Genomic DNA, 14,162 nt, shown 5'->3' with positions numbered 1-14,162 from the left:
CTGGAAATTAGGAAAAAACAATGCTGGAAAGGCTGTGCACTTTGAACAGGCTTTCTAATATAAGAAAACGTGCTTTTACTGTTCCCTTCTTTCAACCTCTCTGCTGTCTCCTCCTGAGCCTCAGGATAAAAAGCTAAATATCTGAGTACAGGACACAACCCCTTTGTGTTTGAGATCTTGTTTATTTTAGTGGCTTTATCTCCACCACTCTCCTTACTCTAACTCTGTAAACCAACCATAGTAAAATGATTGCAGATATACGTGTTAGCATACGGTATTTGTTTTTCTTTCTGACTTACAAAGCGGAAGCTAAGACACCATTGTAAAGCAATTATACTCCGATACAGATGTTAAAAAAAAATGTTTGCATATCTAAAATTACACCATGTTCTTACTCCTTAATCTTCTACATTCTATTTTCTACCCTACTTTACCAAACTAAACTTCTCCTTGTCATTCAGACCACTTATGTGGAATTGTATCTTGTCCATTATCCCCACCATAACCATCCCAAGCCTGGGTTTGTACCTGTCCTGTGTTTTCCCACAGACTCTGTGTAAACTCCTATAATAACACGTATTCCTTCTCCCCTGCTCTGCACCTCTAAGACACCTCCCCACCCACCCCAACCCGCCTTCTCTGATTTGCTAGAAACTCAGCATTTGCTTATATATCATTTTAACCTGCTTGTTTAGCCTAATTTCTGACATAGTCTATGCACTCAAAAATTATTTGTTGCATGAATGAACGGCATTTGAGACTTAATGTTCACTTGAAACAATTATTTTGAATTTTATTTACTTTTGTTTTCAGAGTTCGTTATCTAGCCAAGGAAAATATAACCCAGGACTCTGAGACCCACACAGTGTCTTTCCTACAGCCCAAAGGTGCCATCTTTGAACCCTCACTATCAGTTGGAACCGAGAGCGACACTTTCACTGTTCTCAATCTGGCTGTAGCAGTGAGTAGACAAACAGCGAAATTACGGGTTTTGAAATACTCTAGTATCCTCTGTAATTAATCTCATGATTAGAACTATCATTAGATATTATTTGTTTTGTCATTTTTACGAAAATATGTTCTTATGGCATTATTTTGAATTATGGCCCTTTGGGAAGATGACAAAATCATGTAATAATCAACTGAATTAGAAGACCACTTAAAGTGTATCATTTTAAAAAAGTAGGATATAACTTTGAAATCTTCTTCCTGTGGCTCACACCGAGACAGAGAAAAGTAATCATTCAGAGATGAAGAAACATTACACTTTTAGTCCTGGAAAGATTTTGCAGTAATTTTAAAGAGACAGTTGGAAGTTGTTTTATTAAACTTAATTGTACTATTTATCCATTTCTTCTTAAAAATCTAATACGGCTATTGGTGTCTGAAACAGTGATTTTTTTTTTTTTTTTTATAGGCTGTGCCCCATCTCTATCCAAGCGCATTTGTTCAAACAATAGTCAATATCTTTATCAAAAAATCAAACTCTTCTATGTTTCAAAAGAGAACTTTGAAAGAACTATTATGGGGCTATAAAGATCCATTCTTGAGCTTGATTCCATACCCTATTACTACTACAGTTGGTGTGTTTTACCCTGTGAGTACCAAATATGAATGTCAATATTGTTTAACTTTAATTGGATAAATATAATGACATTGGTAATTCACAATTTTATCATTTAGTGTGTTAACCCTATTTCTGATCTGGGAATACATATTCTAAGTTTTTTAAGTCTCCATCTCACATGGATTTAGCTTTCCTGGTTGGGAAAATTTACTTATCTGCATTTAACAATTAAAATTTTTTTAACAATTTAATTTAAAATTAAGAAACTGACATTTAATCAAGTTTCCACTCTTTGATAAATATACAACTGTCTAAAATTAGATTGTAAGCTGCAGCGTAAGGCTTTGAACACTGTTTTTGGTTTTGATTTCCTGTCTAAAAAAATCAAGTTTAATGCCACATTTTTATTTATTTATGTTAAATATATTCATCATGTTATTCTTCCTTCTCTAGACATCCTACAAGTTTGTTGTAATGAATATTTAAAACCTAGCCAAAATTGCACACAATGAGACTGATACACCAGCAATGTCATATTTTCATAGAATTAGTTGAAAAGAATTTCTCTAATCTACAAAAGTTATGAAATGGCAGTTTGGAGATTAAGAAAAATGTGAACTTGGTGATGTACTTAGTTATACCTTAATGTTTCAAGTTATAAATAGGATAATCTGACTAGTGAATTGAAATTTTGACCATGATTTCACTTGGCACTGTATGTGACATTAGTTATATTCTCCAGTTCACTGTTGTTATTTTACTGTAGATGGTTTTTTAGGATTGCAAGGTTATATATCAATTAAGAAAGCATTAAGGGATAATAAATTCAGTTACTAGTATTTAACTAAATACTCTGAATTCTTTCCTTGGCTAATTCTGTTTTTAATTCTGTGTACCTAATCCTTAGTAACCACTTATTAGAAATAATAACGTTGAGAAAACTTCTAGAAATCTGTCACAGTTCTCATAGGTTTTGTTCACTATCCCCTCACCTCAATATAATAGGAGTAGTGATCAAAATGGCCTTTCTGGCTTAATTACGGCAAAGAGTGCTAGAGTTGGATCACATCAGCTTCTTATATTTGTTTTCTTCCTTTGCTCAGCATCTAGCACTTATTTCTAGGCACCTTTTATATTCTGTCTTTTTAAAATGTTAAAGACCAATAATTTTTAAACTTTATTGCGTATATATTTCAAATCACATAAAATAATTATAAACAACCAGTGTTTGAGAAATGCAAAGGTGAGTTAATTACATATTTTATAACTTGGAAAATATGGCTTGTTCTAGAAGGAATTTTTTCTTGTATGCATCTTTTCAGTACCACAATACTGCAGATGGAGTTTATAAAGTTTTCAATGGAAAAGATGACATAAGCAAAGTTGCCATAATTGACACATATAAAGGCAAAAAGTAAGTATCCAGGCAAAGTGTGTATGTGTATGTGTGTGTGTGTGTCACTAGGATACTCTAAGGCAGGCAAGAAACTTATTTAACAACTGGTAAGGCACAGGCACCAACCTATGGAACAGACCTGCCTGTATCTCAGCCCTAGAAACTCCTGTTCTGCCAGGCGTTAACCCTTTAGCTGTGACGACTGGTCATACTAGTGCATAGGTGCTGAGTATCAGCCCCACTTGAGGGTTGACCTTTATGCACAGGGTCTCTTACATAAAGAAATCTAAAGGGACTACTTCCATCTCTGCTGCATAACCAGCACTATCAAGCACCCGTACAATTCCATAACCACAAATGAAAAGGAAGAAAATCAACATATCAACTTGGTGTCTAGCAGGTTGAAAAGTATATATTACTGGGTGGTTTTTTTTTTTTTTTTTTTTTTTACTGAGCATGGAATATAAAAATTGCTCATTCCAGTAACGTGACTAAATGTGCCATGAGGTGGAAGATCAATGTATCCATGCCAACGCTTTCATGACCTTCCCTTTCAAAATTTTCTTGAAATAATTTTCTATATTAATAACTCAGCTTTTTGAAACCTTTATCAATGCAAAAATGGAATTAGTATTTCAAGTTCTAAAATTGACATATTAAACTTGAAGATAAAGAGCACGCCTCCTGTGAAATAGTAGTAAAATGAGATATGTTCACATAGCCATGATTTCCTATTTTACCCTAGCTCCTTCCTGTTTATCCAGAGTATACCTAATTCATCATACGTCTAAAATAGGAAGAACCCCAATAAATATCAAGGGAGAAAATCTTTTCTCCTTAAAGTTAAAATGAGTTTTAGATCAGTGATTTCCTGACAAAGAATAAAGTAATCAAAATCAAGAGATGAAATATTTTGATTAAGTAACCCTTGCCTCACACTGAGTTCCTATCTAAAAATTGCTTAAAACAGTTAAACGTTCACTCGTGTAGTCCTTTTTCTTCCACAGAGTCCACAGTCACATATTTTTTTATAGAAAAGTCCAATGGAGGAAAACAAACACTTCTAAATGCTCACTTCAGGGGAATCACATCTCTGTATTGAGGAAAATAAGCATTTCTTCTATTTCAATATTACAGAGAGGTTTTGAGGAGAGTTTAAGATTATGACAAGGTTAATTTAACTGATCATGGCAAGACTGAGCATGATTAATCGCTTATTCTGTTTAAAAAAGAAACAATAGCTTGCCTTGACATCTTACTGGATGGTATGTTGGGAGTGTGAAAAACCCATTTCCCATCACCAAAAAGTGGCTGAGTGTGCAGAGAAACTATCACTACTGTTGTTTTTATTGCTTCCAGATATATATATTGAATATATATATATATATATATATATATATATATATATATATATATATATATATATATATATATATATATATATATATATCTTTTGTAGATGCCAGAGTATAAATTAATAAACTCTGTCCTACTTAAATGCCAGTTCATGCAAGAGTTAAAAGAGAAGGAAAAGTATAAATTATCTATGTTTCCAATCTCTATTGATCCAACATCTGCTTCTCTTTCTTTCCTCCTCCACACTCCCCTCTTCTCCCTCATACTGAGTTTACATCAGTTATCCATTTACTATCTTCCTCCTATTCAGTTTGAATGCAGCATACTATGAAATAATCCCATTGGGGGAAAAAAAAAACTTTCCCCTAAAAGATCTAACTGTTTGATAAATGTTTCTCAATTTTCTTTTCTGCAGAAGTGTTTCTGTTCAATGTTGTTTCTAACTAACAACATTTGGCAGTTTTTATTTTATAATCTGATCACTTAATGGTTTCAGGCACTTCATTTAACTCAACAAAATGGAAACTTCAAACAAAACATGGATCAAATGATTTAGAACACTTCTTAAACTTAGCTTGTCACATCTAGTCTAATCAATATTTATTATTTTAGCAGAAGTACTGAATCATAATAGACAAAGTGATGTGAGAAAGGTGCCCTTGAAATAAGAATAACATTTTCTTTTTTTTTTTATTCCTAAGGCGTCTCTCCTATTGGCCAAGTTATTGTGACATGATTAATGGTACAGGTAAGGGCATATGTTTTGTGGTAATAATCACAGTGAAACCAACTCCTTTCTCCCACAAATCCACCTCCATACCTACAATATTCTGGGGGTTGAGCGTATGCATTTGCCTATCTTTGTATCCCTGCAACATAATTCAGAGTCTCTGTTCTTATGTAGGCTTAGTAAATGTCTCTCTAATGTGATGGAATTTCTCAAGATTAACCATCGAGGATGAGCCTTTACTGCATTTCTGGGGAAACGTTTGCTTTGTACAAACTTAATGAACTCCTTCCTGACCACAGAAGTAAAGGGTTAGAAAACCTTAGAGTAGTGGTCACTGTTCACATCTTTTGTAAATACTATAAAGATAATAATTTAAAATTAAAAGAATTAAAATATCAGGATAATTACAAAAGGTAAGACATACCTCCAAAGATTTCAGGCTTAGTTAGAATCAGTGAACTTGTAAGCAGAGCCATCTATCTTGAAGAAGATGGTCAGAAAGAGAGAGAAAAGAACAACAGCAACAAAAACAAGGTTACATGTGTACTAACCATGAAAAATGTATGCAAAAATGAACATTCGGAATTAGAGTTAGGAAGAAAGAAAGTACTATGTACTTAGATTTAAGCGTGGTTAGATCCAGCTTATTATTCTTCTTGAAGTAAAGCAAAGTATATATATGCCTATTAGTTTAAGAATTAAGATTGTAAAAAGCAATGGGAATTGAATACCAGGAGGTGAACTCTCAGCTGCTAAAAAGCAGAAGCAGAGCATAATGCTTGCAAAGCTAGTTAGGCAATACTTCATAGGAAAGTAATATAATGAAAATGAAAAATGTTGAATACAAAGTTATGTAAAAGGTAGGGAATAAAAAGCAAACATGGGGAATGTTTACTTTACCAAAGGTATTACTGAGTTTTGCATGTTTATTTAATTTTTTAATACTCTCGTAGAAAAAACAGCAAAACCACTGTTGAGTTTGCTTTGTAGTGCTTTGAGTCATGGAATTGGGTGAAGAAATTCCTTTCTAAGTAGTTCATTTCTGCCAATAAATTGTCAAGTGTCCCAATACCACTAACTCTAGTAATTTCATAACCATAAACTTCATACTGTATCCTTAGATACAGAGAGAAATATATTGTGCTTCTCCTAAATAGTAAAGGAGTCTTTATGGGTTTAAGAAAAAAAAAATTAAACACTTTTCTCCAAAACTAAAAAGCAAAGAAGTTTTAAAAAACAAGGTAGAGGATTTATTAATGACAATAACATAACTACATGAATATCAGGCATGAAGTTAAAAGTATCTAAGAAGAAAATAGCTGTAAAACAAACTAGGAGCAGAGGTAGACTGAACAAGCCAGAGGACTCTGATGGCATCCCTGTGAGAGAGATTTTTGGTTATGGCACTAGGGAAAAGAGACTAATGAAATGGAAAATGTTCCAAGGAGTGTTAACCATGATTTAGAAGTACTTCCTCTCCCTTCTTCAACAAACTTAAAGAGACAGAAAAGGAAAATACTGATTTACATTTGAATGCATTTAAAAAAGAGCCCTGCTAATATCAGCTATCTTATGATCACGACCCATGGTAATTGCTGGTGTCATTAAGACATAATCTTTGATGATATTTCAAATGATTTTTTTAAAGCTTTTCAATGTATTCTTTTCTTTTATGGCTAAGGTGTTGGGAAGGCAGTTGTAGGCAATGCCCATTCAGGGACCTATTTGGGGAGTTTAAGCTAATCTTTAATATCTCATTCTCTCAATGCCAGTTCACTGTGATCATCTGTTGTATTTCCCTTATCACAAGAGTATAAGTGAAATGTAATAAGATCACAAGGTTAGTGCAGTTACCAGAAAAAGAGTGTGGTATTCATAATTGAAGGATGGTTCTTATTGTTTTGAACAAACACATTCAGTGGTGGCTCATTTTGGTAATATTGATTTGTGGAGCAAATGGAGGAATTATCTAACTATTTCTTCTTATATCCAGTGTGTGCATGGATCATACCCATAGTAGAGATTCAATAAACTCAACAAATGCCCTTTTTAGTTTGATGTGTATATTTTTCCAACCATTTTCAGGAAATTCTATTTAGTGAGAGAACTTCAATAAATGATTTAAAAAATATTAATCAGCCATTAGGGCAGATGAATGAATCACTATTAAAAGTAAGAAGAACATTTACCAAACAGGAGTTCTAAATGAACCTCATGGTAAGAAAAGTACTACTCTACAGATAGGGTGGGGATTTCAAAAAACAAACACAATCACAGTTTTAACAACACGTGGTTTTGCCATTGGTTTTTTAAACTTTCATTTATTTTTAAGGAGTAGGAAAATTTAACATGAATGGATACCAGTGAATGTGTATAGTATATAGACTTGTTGAATACGGTAGCTACTAGCCATGTGTCACAATTAAGCACTTGAAATGTGGCTAGTAAAAATTGAAATAAGCTGAAGTACACACTGGATCTTGAGATTTGTTAGTTTCTATATTGATTACATGTTAAAATGATATTTTGGATATGGTGGGTTAGATAAAATATACCTGATACTTATTTTATTTTTAAAATGTGGCTACTGGAGAATTTTAATGTTATATATACAGTTTGTATTCTATTTCTCTTAACTCTGCTGGAATTGAGATTTCTAGATTTTTCTAGGACACATATTTCACCTAATCCCTTGCCACTCGCTTGATTTTTAACCAGATGCAGCCTCATTTCCACCTTTCATTGAGAAGACCCGGGTATTGCAATTCTTTTCCCCTGACGTTTGCAGGTAAGACAAAGAAACTGATATATTTCTATATATCAGAATTCTTTCTCCAAGTGAAAAAACATAGGCATAGAAGATGATACTTGATAATCATATTATTTGAGAAAAATAAAATACATTTAGGCAAGCTTTTCTTGATGTATTAAGAATAAATAAATATGGAATTCATAATATGTTTATTAAGTCTTTAAAAAATTGAAGGTTGTAGAAGGATACTTTGCATAATGAAAATCATTTTCTCCTTTTTCATTTCTAAGCAAGAACATTTCTTTTCTTTTACTAAACTAGTAAAACGGTGGGGCGTGGCTCCACCTGAGCAACCTCATTCTCAGTGTGCTCACAGAGTCCTCACAGACATCAATGGACAGATGACAGAATATCAATAAGGCAACAGAGATCTTAAATGACACAATAGAACAGTTAGACTTAATTGATATTTTCAGAACATTACACCCCAAATAACCAGACTACACATTCTTTTCAAGTGCACATGGAATATTCTCTAGGGTAGACCACATACTAAGACACAAAATAAGCCTCAACAAATTTAAGAGGTTAGAAATTATTTCAGGCATCTTTTCTGACCACAATGGCATGAAACTAGAAATCAACCACAGAAAGAGAAATGAGAAAATAATGATTACATGGAGACTAAACAACATGCTACTAAAAAACCAATGGGTCAACAATGAAATCAAAGAGGAAATTAAAAATACCTTGAGACAAATGACAATGAAAATACAACCATATAAAATCTATGGGACGCAGCAAATGCAGTCATAAGAGGGAAGTTTATAGCAATATAGGTATTCCTCAGAAAACAAGAGAAATCTCAAATAAACTAACTTACCACCTAAAAGAATTAGAAAAAGAAGAAGAAACAAAGCCTAAAATGCACAGAAGGAAGGAAATAATAAAGATCAGAGAGGAAATAAATACCATAGATATCAAAAAAAATAGAAAAAAATAAAATCAAGAGCTGGTGTTTTGAATGGATAAATAAAAGTGACAAAATTCTGCCCAAGCTCACCAAGAAGAAAACAGAGAGTACTCAAATAAAGAAAATAAGAAAGGTACAAGGAGAAATAACAACTGACACCACAGAAATACAAAAAAATCATAAGAGAACACTGTGAACAATTAAATGCCAACAAATTGGACAACTGAGAAGAAATGGACAAGTTTCTAGAAATATACAGCCCACCAAAACTGAATCAAGAAGAAATAGATAATTTGAACAGATTGATCACTAGAAGTGAAATAGAATTCATAATAAAACAAACAAACAAACAAACAAAAAACCTCCCTGAAAACAAAAGTCTAGGGCTGAATGGCTTCACTAGGGAATTCTGCTAAACATACAAAGAAGAACTTACACCGATCTTTCTCAAACTCTTCCCAACATTGAAGAGGAGGGAACATTCACAAAGTTATTCTATAAAGTCACCTCCACCCTGATAACAAAACCAGACAAAGACATTACCAAGAAAGAAATTACAGGCCAATATCTTTGATGAATATAGATGAAAAAATCCTCAACAATATATTAGCAAACTGAATCCAACAATATATAAGAAGAATCATACACTATGATCAAGTTAGATTCATTCTGGGGTCACAAGGATAGTTCAACATATGCAAACAATCAATGACATACACCACATCAGCAAAGAAAAAGACAAAATGATTATCACAATAGATATGATTATCTCAATAGATACAGAAAAATCATTTGATAAAATTCAACATCAATTCGTGATAAAAATTCTCACCAAAGTGGATATACAGGGAACATATCTCACCATAATAAAAGCTATTTATTAGAAACCCACAGCCAACATAATACTCAAAAATGAGAAGCTGAAAGCCTTCCTGCTAAATTCTGGAACAAGACAAGAATGCCCACTGTCACCACTTCTATTCAACATAGTATCGGAAGTCCCCATCACAGCAATCAGACAAGAAAAAGAATCAAAGGTATCCAAGTTGGAAGCAAAGAGGTAAAACTCTCATTATATGTAGATCACATGATACTCTATATAGAAAAACCCTAAACATTCCACACAAAAGCAAGGTAGCAGAATACGAGATTAACATACAGAAATCTGTTGCATTTCTTTACACTAACAATGAAATATGAGGACAAGAAGGTAAAAAAACAATTTCTTTCAAAATCGCATCCAAAAAATGCTTAGGAATAAACCTGACCTAGGATGTGAAAGACCTACACTGAGAACTATAAAACATTGATAAAGGAAACTGAAGATGATTCAAATAAATGGCTATATCTCATGCACTTGGCTTGGAAGAATTAATACAGTAAGTCCCCTACATACGAACGAGTTCCATTCCAAGAGCATGTTCGTAAGTCCAATTTGTTTGTAAGTCCAGCAAAGTTAGCCAAGGTACCCAACTAACACAATCGGCTATACAGGACTGTACTGTAATAGGTTTATAATACTTTTCACACAAATAATACATAAAAAACAAACAAACACAAAAAATAAAGAAAACATTTTTAATCTTACAATACAGTACAGTAGTACCAGCTACATCACCACCGCTTTTACTCTTACTTCTGGACATCCTGGGCTTGAAATAAAGATACTGTACTACTGTACTCTATACAGTAGTGTACAGTAAAGTACACAAAAGCACAACCACTTGTGGAGGATGCACACACGTGACAATGTACGCCAGACATGTGAACTAACTTACGTGATTGGACATATGAACGCATGTTCGCATCTGAAAGTTCACAACTTGAAGGTTTGTATGTAGGGGACTTATTGTATTGTAAAAATGGCCACACTACCCAAAGCAGTCTACAGACTTAATGTGATCCCTAACAAATTGCCCATGACATTTTTCACAGAAATAGAACAAATAATCATAAAATATATATGGAAACACAAAAGACCTAGAATTGCCAAAGCAATTGTGAGGAAAAAGAACAAAGCTGGAGGCATAACCCTTCCAGACTTCAGAAAGTAACAGTAATCAAAACAATGTGGTATTGGCAGAAAAACAGACATATGGATCAATGGAACAGAACAAGAGAGTCCAGAAAGAAGCCCACATATCTATGGACAATTCACCTTCAACAAAGGAGACAAGAATATACAATGGAGAAAAGAGTCTCTTCAGCAAGTGGTATTAAGAAAGCTGGACAGCTGCATGTAAATCAACGAAGTTAGAACACACCCACACAACATACACAAAAATAAACGCAAAATGGCTAAAAGACCTAAATATAAGACACAACACCATAAAACTGCTAGAAGAGGACCTAGGCAAAACATTCTCTGACATAAATCGTAGCAGTGGTTTCTAAGGTCAGTCTCCCAGGGCAATAGAAATAAAAGCAAAAATAAACAGATGGGACCTAATCAAACTTATAAGCTTCTGCACAGCAAAGGAAACCATAAACAAACTGTAAAGAGAACATAAAGACTGGGAGAAATTATTCACAAACAATGTGACCCAAAAGGGCTTAATTTCCAAGGTATACAAACAGCTCATACAGTTCAGTGTCAAAACAAACAAACAAACAATCCAATCGAAAAATGGGCAGAAGACCTAAATAGACATTTCTCCAGAGAATACATACAGATGACGAACAGGCACGTGAAAAGATGCTCAACACTGCAAATTATTAGAGAAATGCAAATCAAAACTGCAGTGAGGTATCACCTCACACCCGCCAGAATGACCATCATCAAAACGTCTAAAAATAATAAAGGCTGGATAGGGTGTGGAGAAAAGGGAACCCTCCTACACTGTTGGTGAGAATGTAAATTGGTGCAGCAATTATGGAAAACAGAATGGAGGTTCCTTAAAATATAAAACTACGGTTACCAGCAATCTCACTCCTAGACATATATCTGGAAAAGACAAAAACTCTAATTAGAAAAGATATATGCACCCCAACGTTCATAGCAGCTCTATTTACAATAGCCAAGATGTGGAAGCAGTCTAAATGTCCATCAACAGATGAATGGATAAAGAAATCTGGTATATACACACAATGGAATATTACTCAGCCATAAAAAGAATGAAATAATGACATTTACAGCAACACGGATGAACCTACTGATTATCATAGTAAGTGAAGTAAGTCAGACAGAGAAAGACAAATAGTGTATGATATCACTTATAGGCGGAATCTAAAAAAATTGTATAAATAAACTTATTTACAAAACAGATTCATAGACACAGAAAACAAAGTTTTACAGTTACCAAAGGGGAAAGTGGGAGAGGGATAAACTAGGAGTTTGGGATTAACATATACACACTACTATATAAACAAGGTCCTAGTTTATAGCACAGGGGACTATATTCAATATCTTGTAATAACCTATAATGAAAAAGAATCTGAAAAAGAATATATATGCATATATTTGAATCATTTTGCTGTACACCAGAAACTAACAGAACACTGTAAATAGACTATAATTTTAAAAAAATGTCCAAGATGGTGATACCACAGTCACAGAACTATGTTCATGTGCTCTACTGACACTGCAGCATCTTTTCAAATTGATGGGGCCCAGTAGCTATCACACAAGCACTGACCCACACTGGTATGCTTGCATCCTAGCTCTGTTTCTAGACACTGTGTGGTGTGGGCAAGTATTTAATATCTCTGACTCTTTTCCTTATCTATAAAATTGAAGAGAGCAGCATTTCTTCATACAGAATAAGCTGGGCATTAGAAATATTATGTATTGAGTTCCAGTACGCTGCTGAGGTTATGGTGGACACTTGGTAAATGATGGAGCATAGGAGACATATATCAAAACCCACATGCACACACCCTAGGAAGTGAGCAGCCCTTCTCTCCAGGATTAAGTGGTGGAAGATTGAAATTTTATTTTCTTTCATTTAAACTGGGCACAAATAGAGGACTTGAGGAGGTCATATAAATATTTAATCTATAAAGGAAACTAACTCTGAGAAATGTCCTCAGTATAAATACTCCATGGTAGTTCACAAGCAAAAATTATTCTCAGAAGCTTTTGAAAACAAAGGTAAGAAGAGCTCATACTCAGGTATTGAGTTCTGGTGTGTCTTAAAATATCACAAGAACATTTTTCCTAAGACATAAGCAAGAATTCTAACAAGACTATATCCAGTTTTTCTAATTTAAAGCAATAATATAAATTTAAAAATAAGAAAAACAGAATCTCCATAATGAAGTTCAGTTTTCCAGAATGAAGCTCTTTCTTGTCTGTGTTTAGATCATTCTATGCTGTGTTTGGAGCTGAAATTAATCTGAAAGGAATCCCTGTGTATAGATTTATCCTTCCATCCTTGGCTTTTGCATCTCCACTTCAAAATCCAGACAACCACTGTTTCTGCACAGAAAAAATTATCTCCAAAAATTGTACCTTATATGGTGTGCTAGATATTGGCAAATGCAAAGACGGTGAGTAAAAGGTCTTGATGTCACAATCCATGGCATAATATGCAGTTTTCTTTAAAATGTAAATTTCACCTAGGTTTCCTTTCCACCAGAAATTTAAAGTGAGAAAGTAAAAAGGGCAGAAAGTAAAGGTGATGATAGGATATTTTTGTTTGGATTTTTGTACCGCTTTCAACCTCCCAGTTGTTTCAGTGTTGCAAAACTTAGTTATTATTAGGTAAAATCCTACTGATATTTCCCTGTGCTACTTTGGAAAATGTCTCTTTAGGTCCTTTGCTCACTTTTTAATTGGGTTATTTACTTTCTTGAGTTGTGTGAATTCCTTGCATATTTTAGATTTTAATCACTTATGGGTTATGTGTTTTGCAAATATTTTCTCCCATCCCATAGGTAGACTTTTCATTTTTTGATGGTTTTCTTTGCTGTGCAGAATCCCTGTGCTCCTTTTAGATTTAGGGTAAAATGAAAATAATTCTCAGAATACTCTGAGCATCCCAACTTACCCGTCTGACGTTTTTCTAACTTTTTCTACCCTAGAAAATGGTAAATAAAAATAAATATATTTCAGGGTGTCTCTGAAAGAAGAACTGACTCAAACATGAAATTTGGAGTCTATCTTATTTTGCTCACCTTCTTCATATTGGAGTGGGTGAGAATAAAGAAAGAAAAGCCTCTTAAATTCTCAGTCCACAGACATATTACTCCCTAAAACATGAAGGTATGTGGTTGTAAATTTGTGTTCAGCAGCTAAGCTTTACATATTGAAAATAAACACCTAAGGGAATAACGACAGACATCAACTGAATGGTTAGTAGGATGACGCAGAAGCTTATATTTTATTTTTGCTCTAAAGTGATTAGATGTAATAATTTTCTCTCACCCTCATTCCCCATTTCGCATTCA

The 14,162-nt window shown here is 33.8% G+C and overlaps 1 protein-coding gene across 2 annotated transcripts in view; it reads left to right on the top strand.

Moving 5' to 3' along the window:
* The window catches only part of LOC103019875 (platelet glycoprotein 4-like), a 59,735-nt gene that overhangs the window by 38,941 nt on the left and 6,632 nt on the right, over nt 1-14,162 (top strand). For both annotated transcript variants that reach the window (XM_007187128.2, XM_057550575.1), the window contains 6 exons: nt 814-961; nt 1,418-1,597; nt 2,890-2,981; nt 5,021-5,067; nt 7,768-7,837; nt 13,075-13,262. In XM_007187128.2, the coding sequence (XP_007187190.2) occupies nt 814-961; nt 1,418-1,597; nt 2,890-2,981; nt 5,021-5,067; nt 7,768-7,837; nt 13,075-13,262 (725 nt within the window). The remainder of the gene's footprint in view (nt 1-813; nt 962-1,417; nt 1,598-2,889; nt 2,982-5,020; nt 5,068-7,767; nt 7,838-13,074; nt 13,263-14,162) is intronic.

The sequence above is a fragment of the Balaenoptera acutorostrata genome, chromosome 7, assembly GCF_949987535.1.
Source record: "Balaenoptera acutorostrata chromosome 7, mBalAcu1.1, whole genome shotgun sequence".
In the NCBI taxonomy this organism is placed as follows: domain Eukaryota; kingdom Metazoa; phylum Chordata; class Mammalia; order Artiodactyla; family Balaenopteridae; genus Balaenoptera; species Balaenoptera acutorostrata.
This window is presented reverse-complemented; position numbering and strand designations above follow the sequence as displayed.